General features: G+C 42.3%; 1 protein-coding gene across 1 annotated transcript; it reads right to left on the bottom strand.

Annotated features, from left to right (window-relative positions):
- Positions 1-352: 352 nt before the first annotated feature.
- A2ML1 (alpha-2-macroglobulin like 1) lies at positions 353-27,336 on the bottom strand. The gene is given in 34 exon segments (XM_053662156.1): positions 353-425; positions 654-776; positions 853-921; positions 1,215-1,305; positions 1,458-1,585; positions 1,752-1,967; positions 4,524-4,566; positions 4,788-4,993; positions 5,170-5,244; positions 7,409-7,568; positions 7,908-7,989; positions 8,145-8,330; positions 8,438-8,445; positions 9,846-9,964; positions 10,285-10,377; positions 11,153-11,347; positions 11,789-11,938; positions 12,871-13,016; positions 13,254-13,280; positions 13,283-13,313; positions 14,742-14,969; positions 16,457-16,624; positions 17,640-17,749; positions 18,069-18,183; positions 18,677-18,739; positions 18,741-18,807; positions 19,289-19,373; positions 19,649-19,808; positions 20,748-20,768; positions 25,479-25,531; positions 26,105-26,188; positions 26,191-26,266; positions 26,631-26,814; positions 27,269-27,336. Coding segments are annotated over 33 exon segments (3,540 nt in total). The 3' UTR covers positions 353-425; positions 654-743.
- Positions 27,337-27,786: the final 450 nt, after the last annotated feature.

The following is a 27,786-nucleotide window of genomic DNA, read 5'->3' as shown; positions in this document are numbered from 1 at the left end:
CTGTCCCAAACCAGGAGAACACTCACTGCAGGAGACAGAGAGCCAGCACTGACTTGTACCTGCAGGAGCAAACCTTACCTTCCACACCTTTATCCCATATATTTGCCATCTTATAATTTATTGCCCCTGGAAGACAACCCCCTTTGCTCTGTTTTGGCACTTCTCCACAGTTTATCGCCCTTCGTTAAAATAGTCATATAAGCCTCAGGGCCTGTTTTCACTTTCTTCTTTTGTTCTTAAGTATAGTTTATTGATTATGCTATTACAGTCATTCAACAACTTGCAGGTAAGGAGAGAACCAGGACGTCAACCCGGCAGTCTGGCACCAAAGCCTCTGCTATTAACACCTACCCTACACTCTGGAGCTGTCCGGCTGCAGGTGGCTGCTGAGCACCTGAAACTCGGCTGGTCAGAACTGAGATGTGCTGGAAGAGTAAAACACAAACTGGATTTCAAAGAGGTAGTAAGAAAAAATAAAGAAGGAAGATACTTCATGAACACTAGCTATATTAATTATATGGTGACATAAAAATATCTGGGGTCTATAAGGTTAAATAAAATATATTTGCATTAAAATTAACTTTGTTTCTCTTTACTTTTTAAAATGTGCCATCACAAAGTTTTAAATGGCATGGATGGCTCACATTTTGTACCTGTGAGGCGGTGCCGCCCTGAAGGACACGAGGCTGTTTTGTGGTAACACCAGTGTGGAGGCAGAACTCATTCCGTGGTTGTGAACTCAGTCACTCCGGACGCTCATCCCTGTGCACGGCACTCTAGTATATACAGATTAGAAGGGAATTTGCAAAACATAAACAATCAAGCTCTTTGCTCCGGTTCTTGCGTACCTACCTCTTCCAAGTAAATGTTAAGTATGTCAGCTCCAGACTCAACCTTCTTCACCAGTGGTTGCTGGAGAAGCTGAATAAGAAAGAAGGGAAAAAGGAGACTGAGATCCGAGCCTCCCCTGTGCCCTAGGGGCACCTCCCACAGCTCTGTCATGATGAAGGAAACAGCACATACTGTGGAAAGGTAAGAAAAGGAACAAAGACTATTCCAGGTTCCATTTCATATGTCTGGTGCACCTTTGTACTTCATTTAGATAACGCAATTATGAGTTGTGTATGTATACTATGATGCCGTCTTGCCAGCTTTTTAATGATAACAGTAGGTCCCCTGGGAGCTATTAAATGAAGAAAAGAGAAGCGACTTACTAACTGATTGGTGCCCTCCATGGGCCTGAACCCAGAAAGCATCTTCACTTCCACGACGGCCATGTTGGAAGAGCTGCGACTCCCCACGTAACTGAGGGCAGAAAGAAGCAAAAGCCTACGCGAGCCTACGATTTTCCCTCTCAGCCTACTCACTCCCAACACACACACAAACACACATGTACACAAATCCCAACTCAGCTTCTGAGATCCAGGTGCCCCCACCACAGCCTCTGCTTCCCTCACCTGGTGTGGATAGTGAGGGTCAAGGATCGAGATGAAGTTGGTTGGGCACATCTAGCTTTTCCCATTTCCACACTAAGACTAAAGGTCTCCACATTTTTAGGAGGGAGAATACTGTATCTCAGCACCATCTAGTAAAAATAAAATAAATTTGAGTTGAGAAGAACTTTAGAAATTGTATGGTTGAAACCACTTTTGTCATAAATGAGGTACATAGAGAGAAGGTTCTACTCGAGTTGAGGATGCCTTCAGACTCTCCTTTGCAACACACACTCATTCTCTTGGATCTCCCCTTACCTGCACACAGACGCAGCCCTGGCCCGTGGCCTCCACGGTGTACACTCTAGGGACATTGGGCAGAGTCTCTTGCTGAAATACCAACCGGTTGGCAGCCTGAACATTGAAAGAGCGCTGGAAATTCTCAGCAGATTTTACAGCCAGGTTGACTTCCTCAGATGGCACGTAGGCAGTGGTGGCATATTTGGCAAGAGCTTGGAGAGCAACTACAGTATCCTGAGGAACACGATCAAGCATATGCTTACCATTTTGTGAGCCATTGGAATTAACCTCAAACAACACTATAACCTACAAATCTGGTGGCGGTTTGCTAGCTTAGATGATAAATCTTTTAAATATCTAAGAACCACATTCATGGGCACTGGGGAAGCTGACATAGAAATCATAGTGTCTCACTTGTATAGAAAAATCTCCATCAAGTTATTAGTGAACATCCATCGGTCAGTAGGCTAATCTCATATATACATATCTGGCAACCAAACCTAGCTTCAAATGGGCTGTTGTTAGAAGCAAGTGGATATGTGCTCAGTATATATTTTACAGTTTCCTTATTTGAGGAGGAAATAGCAGCAACTGGATAGTCCTAGAAATTGCACAGTTTTCAAATTATTTAACTGTCATAATCTTCATGGCACAGTTGGAAAGGGTGTTAGGAAATCTTGAGGAAATCCTTCCTTGCCAGCCAAGGTTTCTTAGCCTTTATGCCACGTGATGACCTTTTCTTCATCTGGGAACAAGACAGGTAACCTGTCAGTAAGACTGTGTAGCATCATGTACTTCAAACTTTTTCATGCTGAAAACATTCGATCTTTATTTATATAAATTGCAACTAGGGGAAAGAAAAAAAGAATGAGGTGTTCAGCAAAACTGTCATATCTCACTCTGTGCTGAGAATTTCTACAGGCTTGACACTTGGTAAAATAATATCTATTACTGAATAAAGGAATCCATTCCCTCCTATCCCAAATGAAAAAGAACAGCCATATTTAGATACTACACTATCACGTAAAAATAAGAAGACAGGTCACCATGCTGGGGAAGCTGTGAATAAGTTACGCCTGTGCAGCTTGACAATGTTTTTGTCTCCCCTCCGTGAAGGGTAGAGCCATGGAGGGTTCACTGCTTGGGCATGTGAAGCAATTCAAGGAATGGGACACAACGTCAGCTCAAAAAACTGGTTGGGGGATATGTAACTTCTTAGATTAGCCAAGGATTTTACTGAGAAACAAACCTGGCATATATCTGTCACTGAGAGTTCTCAACACTTGATCCACTGCTTTTTAAAATTATATATTATAATTATTTAGGGATCAACAAGAAAGAAATCTTTCCTGATATTTGGTCAAGAATTTCCCTGAAATAAGGAAGCAGAGTCCCATATAATATTTTAAAGTTCCAAATGAGTTATTACCATACGTCAGCTCAGTATACTTAACATCTTTACCGGACACTCTACCTATTAAAATATGTTCGTTCTCCCAGGCCTAAATTACATGTTATACCCTCTGTAAAACTGGCCCTAATTTCAACAAGAATATAACCTCTGTATGTTTTCCTGTTTACTTCTATATCCTTGGCAACTTGGAAATGGTAGGTTTTAACATTTCAGAACGAATGAATTAATGACGACTTTCTTTGGTGTCATCCGGTCGTTTTTACGTCATTATTTACATTTGTCATGCCCTTTCCCCCAGTGCCACCCCACTAATTCAGTTTCTCCTTCACCCTAACCTAAATAAATGAAATAACCCCCTGATCTTTTCAAATCCAGGATTTCCAGCCTCTAAATCATCCTATTCACCAAGTGACAGACTGAGCTTTCTGAAACAAATTAATAGCTCCTCAGTATCAGGCACAAACTTGAGTCTGATATGCAAGGCCCTTCATGATAGGAACCTACCCTGCCTTTCCCACCTGAGTTCCACTATGCTTCAGGTAAACCAGATTTCCCGACAGCTACAAAATTGTATTAATTTTTAGTATTCATTTTACTTAAAGGTTTAACATTTTAAGAAGAATAAATATGGCAGAGCATGCCTAAGAACTCTGAGAAACCATAGAAGAAATGTTAATGAGGGCGAGCAAATAGAGTATGAGACCAAATCAAAGACCTATGGCCCTGGCCGCGTAGCTCAGCTGGTTAGAGCATCATCCTGCTGCTCCAGGGTTGCAGGTTCGATCCCCAGCCAGGGCACATACAAGAATCAACCAATGGATGCATAAATAAGTGAAACAACAAACTGATGTTTGGGTTTTTTTTTTTCTTTCTCTAAAATCAATTTAAAAAAAATTTTTTTAAAAAAGCCCTCAGTGACAGCCAAGGGTCAGAAGACAAAGAAGAACAAACAGAAGTGAGAAGAGTGAAAGCTAGAAATCTAACTAAATATGTTTATTGATAATAAATAAATAACCCACAGAAGGCAATCAAATTGGAAGAACACAGCAGGAAGCACGTGAACCTGCCATGCAAGATAATGGAGGAGAGATAACCGCATGAAACCACACACCGGGGACAGGGGTCACTGTCTGAAACACCCACGTCATGGCCCAGAACCACCCAGAGTCCATGTGAGAGGGCAACTTGGCGACGGCATTTGTACCAAAGAGAGCTGCAATTAAACTTTTTCCCAGAAGTATAATTTTAAGTACACAGCTGGATAAATAAAACGCATTAATATTTTATTCGTAAGATCTGTTAGAATAGCAAATATTTTCCTACATACATCCAAAGTTTTAAAGGGACCTTGAGAAATCTCTAAGTTTTAGTCTTACCCCATCAACTTCAAGGGTCTTACACCAACAAATTATTAGATATCTGCAAAAGGGCGATTTTACAATTCCAGGAAGTTTTCTGACTAGCTTCTCCCATTCATTTTTCCTTCATGTTACAAGTGTAGCAGTGCCTTTGAGGACTTACCTGGGCTTTCCCACAAAACTCTCAACAATCATTTTATGACAACAACTTTTACTAAAATGAATCCTAGAATTGAATATATGTGGAACTATGGAGACTAGGAAAAATTATAGATAATTCACAGCATATTTTCAGTTTCCAAAAACTCGTAACATGACCACATGCCTAAGATGATAGCCTGCCAATCTAACTGTTCCAGAAGCATGTTTCTGATGTCCATCTCCCCAGCCAGAGAGAACGTATAAGCTAGTAGGGCCTGTGTGTAGAGGTTGGTGGTGAAGGAAGCAGAATTCTTGAGAAACTGCAGACCCCGACTCACCACTGGGTCCTAAAAAATGAAAGAAAAGAAGTGAATTTACAAGGCACTTCTTATAAAATGGGAAGTGATAAGGAAATCATATCTCCTTTGAGTTCAAAAGGCTGACTAGGGACAAAACTAGGTAAATTTCTCTATAAATAGGCCAAATAATATGACCATAGAGAAGAGGAGCCAGAGAAACTCACATCTATGGTCTGTTTCATCTCCAGCAAGGCAGCCGGGGTGTAGGCGGTCAAGGAGGTCTCATCGTCAACACCACCCTGGAGGGAAACAGGGAGGCCGTGAGTCAGGCGAGCAGCCAGCCCAGGCGAGGATTGTGTGCAAATGACAGAATAGTCTCCCTCCCTGCAATGGATGGATTATTTAACACAAACAAACACACTCCTTCCCACAGGCTGACAGCGCCCCAAGCCTCCGGGACACACAGGAGGGGGAACTGGGTGGATTTCAACAACAGCACAACCTTAAACAGCAGCCGGAGAGACGTAACAGGAGGTCATCAGCTCCCTAGGAGAAGGTTAGAAACCATGGGAGGTTAAAAAGGAAGGTGTGGGAGGGGGATAAAAAGACTCTTATTCTCAGATTCTTACAAACTCGGAGCCTCCTCAGATGGATGTCCCCTCATGCAGCACAAAGCCCACCTCTCCCCCTGGGAAGATTAAGTGACATCTTCCCTGTTTAATGTCTTTCACAGAAAGATTTAGCAAGTTTTAAAAAATATTTCATCTAAATTATTATCCTTATTGTGTAAATAAAAGGAAAAAACACATAAAAGGGTTAAGTAGCTTGTTGAAGACTGCACAGCTGATCATCAGGACTGGGATTTGAACGTAGGAAGTTGAACTCTGGAGCTCCTGTGCAGACCACTAAGACTGACTGCACATGTGATAGTCGATAGACTAGACAGCTCTAATCAGAAAGGGGGAGAAAATCCTCTGGGCCTTGTTCCAATCAGGTCCTGGCTTATACTTACTCCCGGGTGTATTTGACACAGTATAAGAGAAGAAAGCTGTTTGGTAGGGGTAGGGGCACTGATCAGATTCTGCATAAGGAGTACGAACAAATCTTACACTGAGTTTTCTTTTTTTCAATGCTCTAGACTTTTATTACAGGCCCTTTGATACCTACAATACCACTCTAAATAATTTCTCTAGCAAAGTTCATACAAATCTTCCTTTCACTGGTGTGTTCTGAACTGAACAAGTTATCCTACAGCATCAGCACCACCCACTGCGTTTGGGAGGGGACAGGCAAGGCAGTGAGTGGGCGCGCGCTGTGTCTCTGGAGTCCGGTTGCTGTAGTTCAATTAGTGCTACCGCTCCTTAGCATTCACCTGGAGCAAGTTACTTAATCTCTGAACCTTAGTTTCTTCATCTGTAAAATGTGATTAAGAGTGGTATCACCCTGGCTGGTGTAGCTCAGTGGACTGAGCGCAGGCCTGTGAACCAAAGCATCATGGTTGGATTCCCATTCAGGGCCCATGCCTGGGTTGCAGGCCAGGTTCCAGCAGGGGATGCATGAGAGGCAACCATACATTGATATTTCTCTCCCTCTCTTTTTCCCTTCCCTTCTAAAGATAAATAAATAAAATCTTTAAAAAAAGAGTGGTATACCAGTACCTAGCTCAATGATTCATTATAAATATTAAATGACATCAAATAAACAAAGTACTTAGAACAATGTCCAGCAAAGAGTAAAACCCTTTTACAAAAGACACTGGGCTGCCTGTTAGTCCCTGCCAAAGCAAATGCCTTTGCTTCAGATTTAGAGATAGTGAAAGGCTAAGAAATATTCTAGTCCAGCAGTTATCAAGCATTAGCAAGTATGGAAATAGTCATGGGGATGTAAAGTAAAGCTCAGGGAATATAGTCAATAGTACAGTAATATCTATACATGATATCAGGTGATTACAAGACAAATTAAGGGGGTCAGTTATATAAATGTCTAAACACTATTAGTATATACCTGATATTAATATAATATTGAATATCAAGTATAAAAAATATAAACAATTTTTAGGATGAAAATATAAATAATCAAATCTAAAAAAGAAAACTGTAGCAAGTATCAGAATCACGAGGGCTTATTAAAACACAAATTTTGATCCACACCCCCAGACTCTCTCCGAGTAGGTCTGGAGTTGGGGGTAAAATTTGTATTTCAAGCAAGTTCTTAGATGACACTGATACTATGGGTCTGGAATCAGGCTTTGAGAACCAAGTTCTAGAATATGTTCTCATTTCACAGACATGGAAACTGAGGCTCAGAATGGTTACGTATATTGGCCAAGTCACCAGAGACTATGCCGAGTGAACAACAGCTCATCTGACTCTGCCCCATCAGAGGTCCAATTCCCTAAACCTAAATACGTAGCAGAAAAGCGTCAGACACAGTGGTGGGCAGCCGGCCCCCAGGCAGATCCACACCTTCACAGCCAGTTTGAATGAGCTTCCCCACATTAGCATAGCAGCCACTGGGGAGCTGGTTTCCTGCCATCCACTAGAGGGTATCCTAGATGTTCTTGTCATCAGTGAAAATGAATTCCTGAGCTTGGCCAAAGCATTTGGTGACAAAGGCTGTCAGCCTGTCTGGGCAAAGAGGGAAACATTGCATGAAGGGGGATTTGTAGGCGAGGGTGCAATAGTTCTGTAGTTTATTCTGGTATATGGTTCCAGAAGGGAAGTTGAGGAAATATAATGCCCTTGAAGGCCTGGAAAAGGGAGGCATTTATAGGCATTAATAGGAACAAGAACTGGGGAGGCACAAGGTCAGAGAGCAAACCATTCATGCGGCTGAAGTAAGCAGAATGAGAGTGGAGGAGAGAGTGCAAGAAGGATGGGCTTTAAGGGACAGGCAGAGGAATAGTTCCACTCAGGGATTATGCTCCAGGGTACAGAACGCATTGAGTGTTGGGCAATATTACCACGTGTTTCCATTTCCATCCTGCTCCCCAAAGACACTGTATGAGCCATTGCTGTGTTTGTACATTAGCTCCTTCTGGTACCCTGGGAAGCCAGATGTGGTTTCAGATCACAGTGACAACTTCAAAAAACACCCCCATGACTTTCAAGGGTGAGGGACATTTCAGGGACTGAACCTCCCAGCATCTTATCAAACTATCATAGGCCCCCAAGAAGGTGTCCAAGAAGGAAGATCGAACAAACTCACCTTTGCTCCAGGAAACCAATTGCTCGGGACCTGATTTCCTTGGTCAGCAGCGCTGACTTCTCCAGATATTGCAAGACACAGATGATGGGAGCAAAAAGCACCATGTTCTGCTCCCCACAGCCACTGGGCATCTGCACCAAATTGTCTGGGTTCTGCAGGGCTGTGCCCATAATGTCTCCTGGGATCCAAAAAAAAAAGGGAGAAAGAAGGTGGTGGTAGAAGAAATGCTTAGGAGTTGTTATCATTTGCTTAACATGTACTAGCTATCACTCAGTGGGTATCTACTCTGTGGCCTGAGAGACCACAGTAAGTCAAACACAGTCTCCACCTCAAAGAGCTCATAGTCAGAGGGGCAGACAATTACAATACATTACAATTATAATACATTATAAACAAAATAACATAGTACTACCATATTGGGAATGTACAAGAGGCTGCGGTATACAGAAAGGCACCTAGGCCACCTGAGAGAGTTTAGGGCTTTCAAAAACCATGTCACCGGAGATGGTGAGTGATGTAACAAAACCTGCAATACTTAGACTCAATCTCTAAGTTCCCACACTGCATATAAGTTCACCACCCTCCAAGTCACCAAGCCGTTCCCAAACACACACAATCTGGTATCATTTTTCAAGTTATATTTACTGACCCCTCCATATAGCTCATAAGCCAGAAAACCTGAACTAAATGACCCATGCACACCTGTATTTCATCCATGGAGTTCTATTCAAATGTATAAAATATGTACTGAGTATCAATCATGCTTCAGGAACTTCGGTGGGAACAGAAATAAAAAAGACATAGCCCTTGTCCTCAAGGAGCTCACATTGCACTGTAGGAGATGGTGAGCTGGAGTACAGTTATAGTATTGTAAGTGCCATCCCAGAGGTATGAATCAAATACAGTCAAAATGGACAAATTTTAACCTGGAAGAGATTTGGAAAGGGAGCAAGAGTAAAGAAAGGACCTAACGTGTTTAGGGCTCCTACTATAAGCTAGATATTGTGCTGGGGACTTCATATCATCCCCTACACCAGTCCTGAGAGGTAGGTTATTATCACAAAGGGAAAAGAAGGATCAGGCTTGTTCATGAACTTATTCAAGCTCACGTGGGTGGTAAATGGTGCAGCTGAGATTCTAACTCAGGTTAATGTGATTTTCAAGCTCATGCTTTTCCATTCACTCCCTCTCCTTGCCCAAAGGAGTGAAGCACCCTGCCTGTGTAAATATGATCAAATCTTCCCCAAACCATACTCAAATAAATAAATTCCTCATTTATCTGTTGGTGCCAGAGTATGTTGGAGGGGGTAACTGTGGGTGGGCATGTATGTGCAAATGTATCTGAAAGAGAGACCAGCATCCTCTGAGTCGATGAAGATACGCATTCTTATGGCTTGTCAAAATGAGCAGGTAAGCAGTGAGCAAGACCTAAACTAATGTCAGTATGTCCCTTTAAGGTTTTGTGGATCTGAAATGAGAATGCACTGTCTGTTCTATGTAAATGTGAAGGTGTGTGAATGTGTTTTGAGTGATTGTACGTGGTTGTATAAGAATTCAGAAAAGAGACTTGTTCCCTTATCCCCATTAAACTTTCTTGGCTTGAGACTTAGATTCACTTAGAAATCATCTGATCCTGAGTTTTCTGCAGACTCCGCACACTATGATCGTGCTATACCATCAACGTGTCACTTACCTAATAGGAAGCAGATCCCAGAGCCAAGTCTCTGGGAAGTACTGGCAGACCTAAGAATCCTCTGACAACATTAATAAAGGCAAGAACCCCAAACCCAGTAATCTCCTTAGGACCACTGCCTAAGGAGATTACAAATAAGGAAATGCTAGAAAACAGAAGACTTCTGTTGTGAAATAAACTGAGATGAAGGGACTACTAGTCACAAGGCCAGTGACAGACAAGGACATTTGGCCAGGGAATGAATAGATAAGGCCTTCAGACTTCAAAGGCCCTCCCCAGGTAGAGAGATCTTTGGGCAACTGCCTGCACCTATTACCCACAGCCTGTTGTCATTCTGAGGCTAGAGGCTCAGGACAAGAACCAGAGGTGAAGGGGGAGCTTTCAGAGTTCCATGATTCTAAATAGCTCAGTGACTCCACTAGCTGCAGAGGTAGCTTACCTTCAACTTTGCGGTGCTTTCTATTAGAGACTGATGACTACAATCTACCGGCTTCTTGATGTTGGCATTGGACAGTATTTTCAGTCCCATGTTCTAATAGGTGCGAAAGAGAGCAGAGAATAAAATGTTAAGTCTCTTCCCTTACAATAAGGGCTACTGCCTAGGAATTGCATTCTCAAAGGGTTCAACCAAGACATTCTTCTCTTATTAATGTTGACACTGGTGATTATTACCCAATACTCAGCCACCAAGATTGGTTCACTTCTGTTCCAGCCAGTGTGAAAGGCTTTCAATTAAACCTACTTCACTGTTAAATATGTTTCATGCTCCTTTCAAATATCTGTCAAAAATATTCTTATTTGATTTAGACTCTGAACTTTCAGAGGCTCAGGACCATGTTAGCTCAATCAATCCAACAAAAATACAGTGAGCATGATGAAGAATCGGGCATTTTTAGAGAGAATACAAAGATGAACAAGACAGAGTTCTGTCAGAGGCCTCCTGGTCAGGCTTGGGCCACAGCACCCCAACCTCCGTTCATAAAATAGGTGCAATATTTTTTTTATAATAATGAAAAGAGACTGCTGGTCCACCTTTCCTCATTCTCCTTCTTGACTAATCCCATGGAAATCAATATCGGGGGACCCCTGAGAGAGGAAGACTAGGTGTTCAACCCCTCACAGTGGGTCTCTTCCAATGCAGTTGGGCAACTTCTTTCAGCATAGGAGAGGCTACCTCACATATCAGGAGTTTCAGGATTTTATCTATCAGTGGCCACAGGACTCTCTGTTTTTTTTAGATACAGACTTTGCTTTCCTCCTCCCACTACCATTATTTCTATAAGAACAAAATGGGTAAGAAGATCTACGCGGAAGAAACTGAAAAGGTCCCTGCCTTTAGAGAACCAGGGCCTCCACGTAGCTGAACGCTTGCTCCAACGCTCTTCAGTCACTCAAAGAATGAGGGGTCGAAGAGGGTCCCCAGGGTCAGACACTGGATACTCATCATATTCAGCCACCTGACAGGGGTAGTAGCCATACCAGAATGGGAACATCCCATAGACCTGAGACAAAAGAGGAAAATAAAGTATTGACACAGTGACATCGGATGCAAAACTTCTCTCAGATTGTGGTGCCATAGCTCACCACTCCCATATTATTTCTCTTCCTTACTCCACGATTCTTTCTATATTTACTTTATCATAACCCCTTCCTTTCTCTTTTCCTTTTAAACTTTTAACCTTTATCTCACCTTTTTTTATTATTTGTCACCCTTATTTCTTACTTCATCTTTTTTCCTTATCTCTATGTCCCTATTAATCATGCCCTTCTCCTACCATCATTTCCACCTTCATTTTCACACCTGCTTTTCTACCACCTTATGGTGGCGCACTATTGCCCTAAGACTTCCTCCCCCACTCCCTGAAATCTACCCCTTATTCTAATACAGTAGAATTGTCTTCTCTGTCAACTCCCTCTTCCCACCCTCTTAGCAGACTACCCACAGAGCGGTTGCTCAGTTCTGTCTCTGGCCTCAGTAGTGAGACACTCTCATCAGCGGCCCGGACTGCACACAGGGACCCAGGAGCTGCCTGCAGATGTGGGTCCACATTTGCTCCTGGAAGCTGCTGGGAAGGTGAGAAGCCAAGGGAAACCTGGAAAACAAAAAATATAACTTGGGAATCATGTCAGCTTACAGAGGAGGAGGAAATAAATATAATTTGGATCATCAGTCAATATGTTCCAACTATGGTATCTCAGCCTGCTCTTTCATTTTTGCACTGATTTTCCTATGTACAGTCTAGCCCTTAAAAACCAGTGTCTTATGATAGAGTTGAGAAAAGTGAGCAGCACAGTAGAATGATGTAGAATGTTTAAACAGTGAAGAGTAGAAAAGATGACAGCATATGGAATATCTATATTTGGAACAGCCGTATATGGGATTTCCCAGCATGAGTTTTTATTTTTTAATTATTTTTTAAAGATTTTATTTAGCCCTAGCTGGTGTGGCTCAGTGGGTTGAGTGCCGACCTGTGAACCAAATGATCACTGGTTCAATTCCCAGTCAGGGCACATGCCTGGGTTGCAGGCCAGGTGCCCGGTAGGGGGCACACAAGAGGCAACCACACATGGATGATTCTCTCCCTCTCTTTTCCGCTCCCTTCCTCTTGCTCTAAAAATAAACAAAACATTTTTAAAATTTATTTATTTATTTTGAAAGAGGAGAAGGGAGGGAGAAAGAAAGGGAGGAAAAAATCAATGGGTTGCCTCTCATAAGCACCCCGACCAGGGACTGAACCTGCAACCCAGGCATATGCCATGACTGAAAATCAAACCAGTGACCCTCCCCTTTGTGGGATGAGGCCCAGCTGAGTCACACTGGTCAGGGCTCCAGCATGATTTTTAAAAAGAAGGAGGAGAGAGATAGAGTGCAACCACAGATACTAGAGGCACTATAAATACAACATCACACCCAACTTCAATGATATCTTATTTCCCTGCTCCTGCCATATCTTCAACTCCAGCATACGTAAGACCTTTCTCCACTCCCAGACCTTTTATTCACCCTCCTCAACTGCCACTTTACCTGACTGTCAAAGCACGTCTCTACCGAGAACTGAGTCTTGTCAGCTATCAGAGCTCCATTGGGAAAAATGGCGTAGATCACGAGGGAAGGATCAGGGGCTTGTCTGAAGTTGAATGTCAGTGAGAGAGAGAAGGAGCCTTTCAGTCCTGAAAAAGAAGCGAGGATACACAGGGATGAGTGCACTCACGCACCCGTGCCATCCAACCATATGTTTGCACTTCTCTTTGGGCCAGCAGCACGCCTCATGGTACAAGCAACTTCTTGTTTTCCTGTTCTTCTCTGGTTATTGTTACTATTCTGTTCTCATCACTTCTATGTAAAAGAACTGTTTCTTGGAAGTTTAAAATACTCTTTTCTCTTCCAAGAGAAGCATAAACACTCACCTTTCTTTTTAGAGTTCAGGTTTTCTATCCCTCCATCTCCAAACTTTCTTTCCCTATGAACTAGGAAACAGAAAATAAATATCAACAGCATAGATGTTATGGAGATTAACCTTGAGCCTACTTCTCAAGTAGGAGTATCCCTGAATCTCTCTATAGGGGAGTCTCCTTTATAGTTCCCAAGCCTGACTCAATACTTCACAGGGCATCCTTTAGCCTGTCAAATGCCAGACACGGCCAATGGTCCTGATGACTCTTCCTCCAGTGGAAGGGCTGCCTGAGAACCATGGGGGTTGGTGGAAGGAGACAAAGATCATCATTGCCTTGAAGCCAAATAGACAGCCTTCACAGTAGACGGTTGTCTGTAATTTCTTAAAGATCTCCAGGTTTTATCTTCTTATAGTCTTGGTAACATAAATTTAGCTAAAATCCATCCTCACGAACTTTTAAAAGAATTATCACTCAATTCAAAATTCCATAGAAATGAGTACAGCACAAACTGCTTTGAGTGACTAGACTCTGGAAGAGAAAACTTTTCTAACTCACTCTGTTCACACTCACCTGAAGCTGATTCAGTGACATTGTTCCTGAGAAGCCTGTCACCTCTGGTGCCAGTCAAGGGCTCTACGACTGGTTCCTCAGACTATGGTCTGACACTCAGCCCTTCCACGCTGAGCAACCCCCACTCCACTTTTCTCCTGGGTTTCCCCACACTTCTGCCCTGGCAACAGCGCCTGCATTATCATTTTGACTTGCTAGTCCCTACCTGTCCCTCCTTACTTTGTTCTGTCAGGATGACTGTGTTAGCTGGATGAAAGCACGGGAATGATAGAAGACAGGGATGACTCAGCGGGGAGAAAGTCTCTCAGAGACTTTGAGAGGGTGACAAGTGAGTGAGGAGACTCGGGACCACCAAACTGGAGCGTAACTGGAGTCTAATCCTCACTATCACCGAGGTGACTGATAAAGCTGTGTATCTTTGCACAAGCCTTTTAGGCTATAAATTGTGATTTTATTTCCCCAACAAGGCTGCTATCAATGTTAATTTTAATCCTATGCCATCTTTTTTAAAATACTAACAGAATAAAATTTGAATCCCATCCTCTTTTTACCTTCCCTCCGACCCGCCCACCCAGCTCCCTTTCAGCCTGGGCCAGCAGCGTTTTCCTGTTAATTCCTCATCTTCTTTCCCCATACAATTTCCCTGGGATCTTGCTCCAAAGTTATTTATTCCTCATTTTCCCCATTCCTTCATACCTATTGTACATTGATGATATGTTGGATATACTGAATTAAAATAAAATATATTTTAAAAATTAGTTTCACCTGTTCCTTTAACTTTTTTAAATGTGGCTTCTAAAATCTTTGAAATTATCTACATGGCCTGCAGTGTCTGTGTCGGGACAGCCTGTCCGCCCTCTCCAGTTCGCTCTCCCCGTTCTCTTTCACCCGACGCATTTTCACCAGCCCTCATCCGTTCCCCAGTCTCACGTAGTAGGAGAAGGCGATTTCCCAGTCAGGGTCTGCATCAGCTGGGTCAAGGTGATACTCCACCAGCACTTCCTGGGGCTGCCCACACTGCAAGATGCCACTTAACCAGTGGATTCTGGGAAAGCTTCGAGTTATGTTGTAGAAGGGTTGCAGGTACAGGTAGGCATTTTGGTAGTACTGAGACACCTGTTCTGGATTATATACCAAATCTTCCATTTGGAATCTTCCCTGAGAAAGATGGGGGGAAAAGCGCTTTTAGCATGTACCCCAACCATATTAACCTCATGGACTTAAATGATTTTCAAATAGACCGCTCTCAAATCTTCCCTGCCTAAGAATGGCATGTAGATATTTTCCTAGAAGTTCAGCCAAAGATATTTCAGAAGTCCATACCAGTTATGCAGCAGCATTTTAGCATGAAGGGGAGTAAAACAAGGGCTGAATTTTAGTTGTCCAGTAATGGAAAATTTTTCATGATATAGTTAAAAAAAAAAACATTTATTTATTTATTTATTTACTTACTTACTTACTTACTTATTTTAGAGAAAGGGGAAGGGAGGGAGAAAGAGAGGGAGAGAAATATTGATACGAAAGAGAAACATCAGTTGGTTGCCTCTCATACACATTCGAACCAGGGACTGAACCTGAAACCCAGCCATGTATGTGCCCTGACTGGGAGTCGAGCCACCAGCCTGTCACTTTGCAGGACAATGCACAACTGACTGAGCCACACCAGCCAGGGCACTGATGAAACACTTTCACAGACTGATGCCTCAGGGGTAGATAAGCATGACTAAGGTTATAGAGCAATTAAAGAATATATCTCCGGGACAAGGAAAGTAGGTATAAAGGATAAGAGGATTAAAAATAATTACTTCTAAGTAGAGTGATCAGGCGATACCTAAAGAAATAATTATCCACAAGGCAAAGAGCATGTGTTTGCTTAGGTAGTGTAGCTGAGTGATTCCATTAATGGCTCTACCTCTCCTTTTTCATCTCTCCTTGCATCAACATCCTTTACCACATAACCTTTCAGTCTGCCTGTGGGCTTGCCACATGACTTGTTGGAAATAGTATGTTAGCACATGCAAGAGAAGGAGAGGCTTGGAAAAGCATGCCCACTTTTGCTTTGCAATTCATCGTTGCCATGAGAACATACTTGAATGGCTTGTGGGAGCATGAGACAGGTGGAGTGCCAGCCTCCAGCCTGCCAATCCACAAGCACGTAAGGACATCCACCAAGATAAGCCAAGCTGCCTGTCTGACTTAAGCACCCCAGATGCACCAAGAATACATGGTTTGGGTTGTATAATACTAAAGTTTTGTAGTTGTCTGTTAAGCAGCCTTGTGTGACAGTTGATAACTGATACAAGTAGCCTACCTTATAAGTATCCAAAGTCTAGGGTTTTCTTCTTTGTCATTTTTATGAATAACGGGGGAGAGGTAAGAGGACAACAGGAAGAAGACAACTCTAGACCAGGATGGAATAAGTTATAAGATGAATTAGTATAAAGAGCAATTTTGATCTGAATGGTCATTTATTTTATTGATTTTAAAAGTAAAAAAGATCTAAGAAAAAGATCTTGCCAACTGGGCTGCAGATGGTAAATGAGGATGGTGGAATTACAAATGGAGGTGGAAGGGGGGGGAAAGAAACAGAAACATTTTGAAATGTTCCTCCAAACCCGTCTCTGCTGGTCCTCCCCAGTGCTTACCTCCAGAGAAATGTCTGTCCCATTTCAATTAACCGTGTCCAGCTTGAAGAAAGCAAGGCCATCATCGTCAGTAATTAGGACATGGTTGATGGTTGCATTTATGCCAAAAATCATCAGAAATGCTCTATGATTCTTGAGGAGGGAGCCATCATGGCCCCTAACTCTTATCTGAGGGGTGAAGGTCACCACAGTTAGACTTGAAGTAGGTTTGAATATGAGGTAAAGTGACGTGATAACAGAAACTCTAAGAATACATTTCAGGAAAGAGTCCAGAAAGAGGCAAATGCACTCAAGCATTGGAAACTAGGATCTCTGAGGACCTGAAAAACAAACAGCAGTAGCTTAGCCTGGAGTAGAAGTACAGTAGCCAAGTAGCTCACGAAGCCTTAGGGCCTTTCATTTGCACAGGCTCTTCCTAAGGCTCTGGACAGCATTTTCCTTTCATTTTCTTAAAGATGATCCTCTTCCACTCCCAAATTGTATAATCATTAGGCTCTAAGAAAATCTGGATCTACTCTCAGTCTAGAGAAAAGATGACTAAGGCATAAATGGATCTAAACATGTACATTATTGTGTTGACCAGATGTCTGAGAAGTGAAGAAAGATAAGCTGGAGAGGAGGGTCAATGTAAATATTAGAAAGGAGATATTTACAAAGGAAATTTAAAACTCTCTAAAAAAATGCATAAGGATCTATAAATGGCTCTCTGTCCAGGAAAGTTTGATGATAACCTTGCCTAGATGCAGGAGAGCAGACTAAATGATTTTTCCAAGTACCTTGCAGCCCTAAAATTCAAATATCTGAACATTAGAGTGTGAGCCTTTGGCACTAGGAAGGGCACCAGAGTAACATTAATTTCCAAGGTACAGCTCATGTGGGATTAGGGGCCGTGCAACGTAGGGAGTTAAAAGTGTACATTCTAGATGCAGGCTGCCCGGTTTTTGGCACAGTTTCCACTTACTAACTACAGAACCTCGGGCAAAATCACTTAACCTCTCTTGCCTCTCATCTGTAAAATGGGGACAATAGCAGTGTCTACTTCGCAGGATTATTGCAGAGATTAAATAAGTAAATATCCATAGAGTACTTAGAACAATGCTGTTAGTTTTATTTTTAGATGTCAACAGAAAGGAGGCAACAGCTAAATTTTTTTTTGTCTCTGCAGAGACAGGCTTTAACACACCTTCCCAGTGAAGGGGAAATAGGGGTAATAATAATCACTGGTGTCTTCAAAGGTCATTGATCCTATTTGTGAAGAAATGTAGATATCCTGAGTGCTATTGGCCTCCATGCCTGCAGAGGAAAACCAGATGTACATTAATCTAAATGCCTGAAATCCTCATCTTTACATTTAATATAAAACCTCTGAAAGGATGGCGCCTCTGGAAGTATGAAGTTGAATATATTTCTAGCCAAAGATCCAAACCAACTCCTCCTCCCCAAATCTTTGGGGGAAATAGGTGTGGATAGCAGATGGGAATCTGGCGTTTCCCTTTGTGAACTAGGAAGTCGCTCCCAAACTCAAACAAAGGTAGATCTGGAATCCTCTGAGTAGGTGTTTCCCTGCAACAGCCCCTTTCCTTTCCTTTTTCTTGATGAACCAAGCACTTACTGGTCTCTTCCTCCACCACAGTAGCCACAATATTGATGCTGTGGATGTACAGATAACCAGTGAGGTTGAAGGTGGACATGTTCACAGAAGCTGAGAAGCATTGGGCTTTGTCAGTCTAGTAAGTCAGAGAGGGGGAGAGGATGAATAATGCAATCACTACTTCCATTTCATAGTGTGCAGCAAAAAGGAGCAATTTCTCATCTTCACAGCTTATTTTCTCCATCTTTAAGACAGAAAAACCTTTATGACACAGAGTATACACTTGCACATGCAGAGTATACACCTGTATGTATATAATCATGAACAAACTTGAAGCTCCAAAATAGGACAAAAGGAAAAGAACCAATTGCAGAACAGAAGAATTCTATCTCCCAAGGGTTGAAGTTCATTTCTTGATTACAAGGTGGAATCAAGGTAGATTCTAAAAGAATCAAGGTAGATTACAAGGTAGATTCTAAAAGACTTTGTTTAGGATAAAGAAGACTGCTTTGTTCTTTGGAACTGGGATAATAATCATGTGAAATGTTTTCTTCTCTGGGCCTTGTACCACTGTTTTATGTTTGTGCTCACTTACTCTGTAGGACATTTGGGTAAGGTTCCTTACCCACCTGTCCAGAGAGGTTGCTGCATTTGTCAGGTATCTCTCTGTTCTCATTCTGCCCCTCCCAAGTGGTAAGTATATGCCTTTTGACACACTGATACCTGTACGGCCTCTACCATGGGTTTTCCATAGGTGTACCTAACCCAGAAAGGCATGAGGAGTCAGAGTTGGGAAATTCCAATTGAGGTCCTACCCTTATGTCCCCAAACACCGCTTTTCCTTCTTTCCCCAACTCCACCTTTGGCAAGTACTCTGACAATCCTACTCTTTTCCAGCTCTCACTCACCTCCCTGCTAACTCAAAGCCTTAGAGTACTGCCACTACACAATAAGGATCATCCAAAGGATGGAATAGTGTCTTTTTTCCTACTCCTGTTTCTTCATGAGATTCAATATTCCATTCAGCACAAAGTAAACTGAAAATCAATCATGCTGACTGAGTGAGCAATGGGAAGTAAGAGCAGAAACACAATTAGGAAGTGTGTTCTTGGAGAAGTCACAACTCTGGACTACATGAAACATGCCAAGTTTTAACCACCACCTCCATCTCTCCATAAGGCTCCCTCAACATCCTTCTCAAAATAGCTTTAACGTCCACCAGCTCCAGAGCTTATTCTTACCTACAACAAATTTTTACCCTGAAAGATTCCTCTGCTGTTGATAACTGCTTGGGTTCCATCACTTCCACCTTAAACTTAGGCAACACTGGAGAGAGTACCAAAAAATGGAAAAGGAATAGGAGAACTTGACCAGATAGGTAGTGAAGAGTGGGGGTAAAAGTGGTGACCATTTAATGAGTTAATCAATTAATTAAGGGGGGCTTTATTAGATAAAGTGCTACTGAAGTTATCAGCTGGTTTAGCACTGATTAAAAGATGAATAAATACCCTTCCTGGTAGTAGATTTTACTTTATCTTTGCTGATTTTGTGACCAGACTGTATCCAACATTCCTCTTTGACTTCATAATTCTCCCACCTACCATATTCTTCCACACTGAAGGTGCCAAAGGTCTTGCCCTCAGCCACTGCCGCTGTGTAGGTGCCCAGCATTGCCTCTGGTGCCAGTTGGAAGGGTAGCTCCACAATCCCTTGCTTAGGTACCACTTCCAGCCACTGTGCAATCCTATTGCTATTTGGGTCCTATATCCATTTAAAAAGAAACCTGGTGATGTGCCTGCCTGTCTGATCTGCACTTTGCACTGAAAAGGGCACATAAAGAATTCTCCCTATGGTCTGTGCCAAGGAAGAACAGTGCGCTGGGTTATTTATAGTTTTCTTCATTACTGACGAGATCAATTTACTTAGAGGGTCAGCCCCCATTTGGAAAGAAAAGGGCACTTGTGGTTTCAAGTGATCAGACTGAGTCCTGAGGTGTTACGACCAGGTGGTATTTAGAATGTCATTTACAAAGGATGTTTTCTCTATTTCTGGTCCCTATTAAGGAACAACACTGAAGGGATTGATTGTAAGATTCCTGAGAGATACGTAATTAACAGAAAAATGGAAGGGATGCTGTGGGGAATTCGTAATTCTAGGCCCTTTGTTTCTTAACACTCTCACAGGCATTCATGTCATGTTCAACTGTCAAGGGTCTATGACAAGAGCTTATTACTGAAAACTCACAGAACAGAACCAGGTGAACTGGCATGGCACAGAGAAGTTTCAGGAATCAGAGTGGGAGGGTTAGTCACAGCTGAGGTCAGTGACTTTCCTTACAGGTCTGAGAGGATGGGGAATGCGGAGGAAAGAGAATAGGCACAACGTAGGTGGAATTGTGGGCACTCGGTGCTGGGCAGAGTCCCAGGCTCTGGGCCAAGATCTCAGAGTTCTTTCTGTTTTCCCAGTTTAGCACCAAACCTTCATTCCTCTTTCTCCACAACTGACAGAAAGAGAAGAGAAGAGAAGAGAAGAGAAGAGAAGAGAAGAGAAGAGAAGAGAAGAGAAGAGAAGAGAAGAGAAGAGAAGAGAAGAGAAGAGAAGAGAAGAGAAGAGAAGAGAGAAAGAGGGAGGGAGGGAGGGAGGGAGGGAGGGAGGGAGGGAGGGAGGGAGGGAGGGAGGGAGGGAGGAACTTCTACTTACCCGCAGTTCCACCATGGAATACTGAAAAAGAAAACCAGACAATGTACCATTAAAACAGGGTAAGCAGTAAGACTATAGGGTTGTTGAAAGCAAGAAGTTCACAAAGGCCTCTTTCTTCCTCCTTGGCCACTCCTTCCTTTCAAACGGCTCTTTGTGCTCTGATAAGGGTCACAATGGGGCAAAAGCTTATTGACTGGGGAAGGAGAAGAGCTTTCCTCAAAGGGATTGCCAGTCTCCAAAATATTGGAAGAAATGGAGCTTCAGAAGTGTCTGAAGTTCAGAAGTGGAGCTTCAGCATCCCTTGGTGCTCTGTGATAGCTCTTGCAGAAAGTGTGAGCATCAGCAGTGTCCACACTGTTTAAACCTCTTCTTGAAGCCAGTTATTTCCCATCCCCTCCTCTGCTATTCGAATGCCATGGTAGAAACTTTATTTTTAAGCACTGCAAAACAATTTCTAAAATAATTTGTTTAAAAGAGTTCCAGCCTGTCTGGTGTGGCTCAGTGGATTGAGTGCCAGCCCGCAATCCAAAAGATCGCTGGCTCGGTTCCCAGTCAGGGCACGTGCCTGGGTTGCCGGCCAGCTCCCCAGCTGTGGGCATCCGACAGGCAACCAACTGATGTATCTCTTGCACATCGATGTTTCTCTCTTTCTCTTTCTCCCTTTTTTCCCCTCTCTCTAAAAATAAATAAATAAAATATTTGAAATAAATAAATAGAAGAGTTCTAACAAAAGGATCGTGTGTAGTTTCCTTAAGAAAATAGCTGCTAAAACCATTAAGTTGGTGGGGAACCCGTCATTGTGCCAGGTATGAGTATCACTCAAAATCACTTGCCAGTTTCAGAGGAAAAGATATAACTTTGCATCGGAGAAGTTAAGCTACCTTAACCAGTAATCAAACTCACCATCCCTAATAGTGGGAAAACGGAAGTTCTGTGCTTCTTTCCTGAAGAGATACATTTGAGGTTCACAGTGTGACCTGCTAAGTATTTTTGCCAAAAATGTTTAGCTTAGATCTAGTTAAGACCTTACACCTACTTCGAGAAGATAGAGGAACAAATTAGATTACACAATAAGGAAATAATCAGACAAATTAAGACCGTCAAATATTCTGTAAGAGAAGTTAGGCTTCCTTATTAGTAGTCCTCATCCTTTTTGGCACCAGGGACTGGTCTCCTGGAAGACAATTTTTCTTGGACAGGGGTGGGAGGGATGGTTTCAGGATGATTCAAGTGCATTACATTCAAGCTTATCTCCTGCTGTATGGACCAGTTCCTTAAACCGTTCATGGATTGGGGACCCCTGCTTAAAGTCAGTGTCATATTTCAGAATGAGGACATTTTAAAAGCCATTTAGCCTGATCGCTCAGGAAAAAAAGTCAACATAATAAAAATATAAAAGGAATTATTTTATATTAAGAAAAATTTTAAACATAATTAATTGTAATGCATAGATTTTTTTTTTGGTCTCTTAGTTTGAAAATTTGGAGAAAACTGATTTAGGATTGCATAGTAAATGATATTAAATAATTATTCATTTTCTTAGGTGTCATAATAATATTATGATTATTTAAGACATTCTTTTTAGAAAATATATGCTAACGTATTTAGAAGTAACATGTTATGATGTCTGCAACTTATTTTTAAATTAGCAAAAAGTGATAGATTAAAACAAATGTAGCAAAATGATAACAAAAGTTGAATCTTGGTGTTATGCTTGAAAATTCTAATAATTAGAAGTTAAACACAGCCCTGGCTGGTGTAGCTCAGTGGATTGAGCTCGGGCCTCCGAACCAAAGGATTGCGGTTCAATTCCCAGTCAGGGCACATGCCTGGGTTGCAGGCCAGTTCCCAACAGGGGATGCACAGAGGCAACCATACATCGATATTTCTCTTCCTCTCTCCTTCCCTTCTCATCTAAAGATAATTTTTTTAAAAAGTTAAAAACAAAAATGACTGCTCAAGATAATTTTTCTGTGAGAAAACTACTTCTTACTGTGTTGTCTCTGTTTGTGTAGAATATTTTGATTTCTTAAAATTCTAATTGTTAAAATTTTACAAAACCATGACCAGGGAACTAGATAATTACAATGTCTTGGATGTGAATATAATTAAAAGTCTAGTTAGAGGCTGTACATTTCTTGGACTCAGTGCTTTCCAGCTAGCATTACATACCCCTCAAAGGGCTCGTGACTACATGAGGTTGAGAGGTGGAATTTAGATATGGGGCCTTGCAGAGGGTGCGGTTTGGGTCTCACGTGGAAGGGAGATGGCGTGGAATCTAGTGGGTGCTTGTCTTTGATTCTTAGGCCACGAACCATGCGATGCTGACCAGTGAAGACGCAGAGCTTCACTAAATACAAGCATTAGCCATGATACCAAGGATAATGGCAATTCTCCAGGAAAGCCAAAAAGTGAGAGAGAAAGATTGTAGGAATGGAAACATTTTCTGTTTTCCCTTCTAGGTTCTTTGACTAGTTTAATAAATAAAATGACCTAAGACAGGTTGACAGGAAAAAATTAATTATGTACATAGGAGCACCACAAAAACAATGAGACTCAAAAGGAGTGAGGCAACTGAGGCTTACATACCATCTGGAGCTAAGGAATGGCACAGGGGTCTGCGGTTCCAAAGGGGAGGAGGCCACTTCACAGAAAGGTGAGAGGAGCACAAGTTCGGTAATCAGATGTTTGCCCTCTAGGCAAGTAAGCCTTTCAGATTAAGAAAAGAAAATTATCTTTGATAATAGCTCTTTCTGGCACAAACCACCTACCTAAATTCTTTTAGCCAGTCAAGGGAGTAGTAAAAGTTTTTCTTGAGTCTGCAGAGCCTTATCTGTCTTCAGCTCAAAATAATCCACGATGCAAAGCAGCACATTTTGGGGTGGGCTATTCCCCAAGGAAGGACAGGACTGGCACAAACCAGGGCTATATAGGCAATAAGAAGGCAAGTATTGCCCTGGCTGGTGAGGCTCAGTAGGTTGAACACGGGCTTGAGAACCAAGGGTCGCCAGTTCGATTCTCAGTCAGGGCACATGTCTGGGTTGCAGGCTGGGTCCCCAGTACGGGGCCCTTGAGGGACAACCACACACAGATGTTTCTCTCCCTCTCTCCTTCCCTTCCCCTCTATCTAAAGTAAGTGAATAAAATCTTTTTTAAAAAAGACAAATATCACTGAGGTTATCATGGAATCCTATAAATTCCAGAAAAAGAACACTTCCTCAGATAACAAAGTATTTGTCTCATATAGGGAGCCAATAAGCAAGGATGATACCAGTTACCCAGAAGTAGGCTCTGGAAGGAAACAAATGTTCAACTAGAAAGATAGTATTTCCAACTGGAAGCTGCCTGAAGTTTCTGAATGAAAGGGTGTAGCAACCAAACTAGGCAGGGCCAGTTAATCTCGAGTATACTTTAGTTACTCGAGGATAAAACGCTGTGCTCTGCATACCCAGAATTTTTGTCTCTCAGTTTCTTAGTTAAATTCCTTTTGTTAATTTCAGTGTTCCAAATGTTCAGTGTTTCGAACTGGAACTTGGGGTGCAGCGCTGGCTGGGGAAATGGAGTGGAGAGGAAGGAGCAGTTTTACATCAGAGCATAACAGTGCAAATCAGAACACAGGTGAGCAATACAGCATCGAATGAGCAGGGAAAGGCAAGGGAAAGAAAGGGTCGTTAATGAGATCGACCTCAAAGGCGCTGCAGAGGCTGAGATGACTTTGGCTCTGGCCACACTCTCACCTTAGCACTTCCTCTTTGTAGTTCTGGGATCAACAGTCGGTTAAACAATTACTACTGCATATTATACCAAACTTTTGACAAAGAAAGGATACAGATGACAGGAAGGAGAAACGAAACAGAATTCCAAATTGGGGAAGAAAGCAGTGGTGGGGGAGGCCACTGATCAATAAGCCCGTACATAGCCTCTCTGTATGTGGGGAAAGGAAACAGGAGCTCTGAGAACATGGAGACAGAAGTAAAAACAATGCTTTCCCCATAACGATCTTTAAAAGATTCCCTCGAATGTATTGGCCGTGACTGAAGGAGAAAGAAGGCAGCAGGGGCGCGTGAGAACTAAGTATTTCATAAGCATGCAGAAAAGGCGTGAGCCCTGAATGAAGGTCAGCCCTCTCTCTCATAAGGCTTATGATCCTAGGGCTCGAGGAGTTCAAGGAAAATTTAAGTATTCATCAAATGTTACCACATTTTTACTTCTGGTACTTTTAAAATGTTGTCTTAAGAGAACTGTCTACTTTATAAATTGGTACTTTTCAATGTTGCCTTAGAGAATTGTCTATTTTATAAATTACCTTGCCTCGTAGTAAAACAACAACAACAAAAAAAGATGAGGAGGGCGAATGTTCTTATCTCTTCCTTTGGTTAAACTCACTCATGAACTGCTTCTTAATGTTTGAACTGCAAAGTGCCTTTGTGTCATTCCCAGAAATTCTCAAAATTTGCAGAAACTCTTTTACAACAACAGGGAAGGTAACCATCTCTCAAGAACGCTAACCTGTCATTTTCATCTCTCGGACCCGAGAACAAGATCCATCTGCTTGTGTACAGGCAGACAGGGGCTACGAGGACTTAGACTTGTATTTCAATTTCCCGCCTGCGTTCTGCACCTCAGAGGGCCTCACCTCCTCACACCCTTGGAAAGAAGCTCTCCTTTCTCCTAATCTCTCTGAGTCTGCCCTACTCCTTTCTCTTTCCATCTTCCCAACTAAATTCTCACCTTGTCATTCATTGGAACAAAGTTGCTGTTCAGGGTGAGAATTCGGAAGTGCACTAGAAGGAAACGGGCTTCATTAGCAAAAGGGATATTTCCCTTCTCAGAACCTTCCTTTCTTCCACCTTTCTACTGCCTCACACACACTTCTGAGTCAGCAAAACCTCATCAGGTTCTACTTAAAAAATAATCCCAATAACACCTAGTCACAGAGAAAGATAAAGCCCTCAAGCAATTTGTATTCAGGGCTGCTGACTCTGAAACCTCAGAATGAACTACCCCTCTAAGCAAGAAGGAACAAATAACAGGGGCTGAAGCCAAATGTGTGTTTGCATATTTCATCTACAAGCAGCTTCCTGGAGGGCCAGACAACTCAGTGACACTTGCCAAGCTTCATTCCAGAAGAAATGTGTACTTCTGTGTTAGAAATACACCACAGTAGCAACTCCACTCACTGCTCTTTGGCTTGTGAAACAGGGGGCATCCACTCAACACGTCTTCCCCCACAGCCCTTCATCTCTTCTGCATTCATTATTCCATACGCTGACCACCAATCACAAAACCCATGCTTACAAGTACCTGTCACTCTCCCCCCGCCCCCTTTTGTCTAATCCCGGAAGTGTGCCTCTTACCTCGCTGCCCTGGGTTGTAGATAGGTTTGTAAGTCTGTACGAAGATGCCATTCCTCTGCCTCTGAATTAGAACCAATTTTTTCCCTCAAAGCTGATGTTATTTCTGGTTCCCAACACCTGAATTGTAGACACTTATTCTGTGTCACCTGCAGGAGGTGGTATCTGGCCAAGAGAGGGTGCTTTAGGGAGGAGCAGGAGACTGGGGAACGGGGTCTACTGGTCTCAACTCCAGAGTGGGAGGGTGAAAGGAAAGAACTGAGTAAAACAAGTTGCCAGGAAGATGGCAAATGATAATCAGAGGTTAAGGTCAAGAACTGAAAAAAGAAAACTTACAGTTAGGGAAATTATGGATGAGTTATGGCCAGAAATTAAACTGAGGCTTGGGGAAATAAGTCTAAGTAAGTAAGTAAAATGTAAAAGACAAAAGTAAAATGACAGAAAGCATAATTAAAATGAGATTATAGTGAGTATCTAAGGAGGGGACTAGAAAAGTAAGGAATTAGAGTTGGGGTAAGTCTGTGCTTACCAAAAAAGACATACAATGTAAGTGCCTCTTCCTCGACCCATGGTGTTCAAGCAACTTCTGGGTCTTGCCCTTGGTCTCCAGAGTAATAGTGAACTTTACACCATAGTACTCAGGGCTCAGATCCAAGCAAACCTTCTGAGTTGAGGGAAAATTCAGCTGGGCTGGTAATGTCACCAGGTAGTTCCTAGTAATGAAGGAAAAGGACTTCCAGACAGTCGTGATTCATCCATTCAATGGAGAATTAAGCCCTCTCATGAACAATCGCATGTCACCGAGAATTGAACAGTCTGTGCCCCTGCCTTTATGAACATTGTTGTCCATGAGGAAAAACATAAGTAACAAACAACTCAGTGCACAGCCTTAAACCTCCCACAATCGGGAAGCCATCAATGAGAACCTGTGTCTAGGGTACTAAGGAGGAAATTAGTCCTTTTACAGAGAACAGAGTACAGAGAGTCCGCTATATTTTAATATTATGTTTTTTAAACGCTTCCTCTTGGGCCTCAACTTTTCTTTCTTGGGTAAAAGGAGAAACACAACCAAAAAAGGCAAAAGATGAAAAAGAAGTTAAAATAAACCAAAGGTTATCTCGTCTCCCCTAGATTTATATTTGAGAAAGGTAGACAGATATCAAACACTTACGGAAGAGTTTTTGTGCAATAGCTGGGGTTAGAGCCAATATTCCTAGAAGGAGCCCAGCTCACATCTTTGTAGGTAACATAGACTTCTAAGAATCAACAGATCTGCTCCTTGCTGGACCATATGTATTAAGTCCTGAGACAGGGCGTGGAGCTACCACTGAAGCTCCCGTCAATCACCTACCGGGGGCCTCAGGCTAAGGTGGTGGACCAGGGTACAGCTACCATTCACTTCCGTAAATTAACTTCTCCCTGAAACATTCGTACTGCCTCAGCCAGTCCATAATACCTGTCTCGGGGGAAAGCCAGGACTCAGTATTCAGTGGTGACATTCACAGAACAAATTTTTGGACTCCACCCTTTTTTTCTGGTTTCATTCCAAATTCTCTTACCCATTTGATCATTTCACCTCTTTTTATCATTCTATTAAGACATCTTTGGGATCACAGGTATGGGAGCAGTATTGATAGAAAAACAGAATACTTCTATCTAATTGGGATTTTTTAAAAATTAACACT

This window comes from Artibeus jamaicensis, unplaced genomic scaffold (assembly GCF_021234435.1).
Source record: "Artibeus jamaicensis isolate MK-2021 breed Jamaican fruit bat unplaced genomic scaffold, CSHL_Jam_final contig_233, whole genome shotgun sequence".
Taxonomy (NCBI): domain Eukaryota; kingdom Metazoa; phylum Chordata; class Mammalia; order Chiroptera; family Phyllostomidae; genus Artibeus; species Artibeus jamaicensis.
Note: the sequence above shows the minus strand (reverse complement) of the source record. Positions and strands in the feature narration are given on the sequence as shown.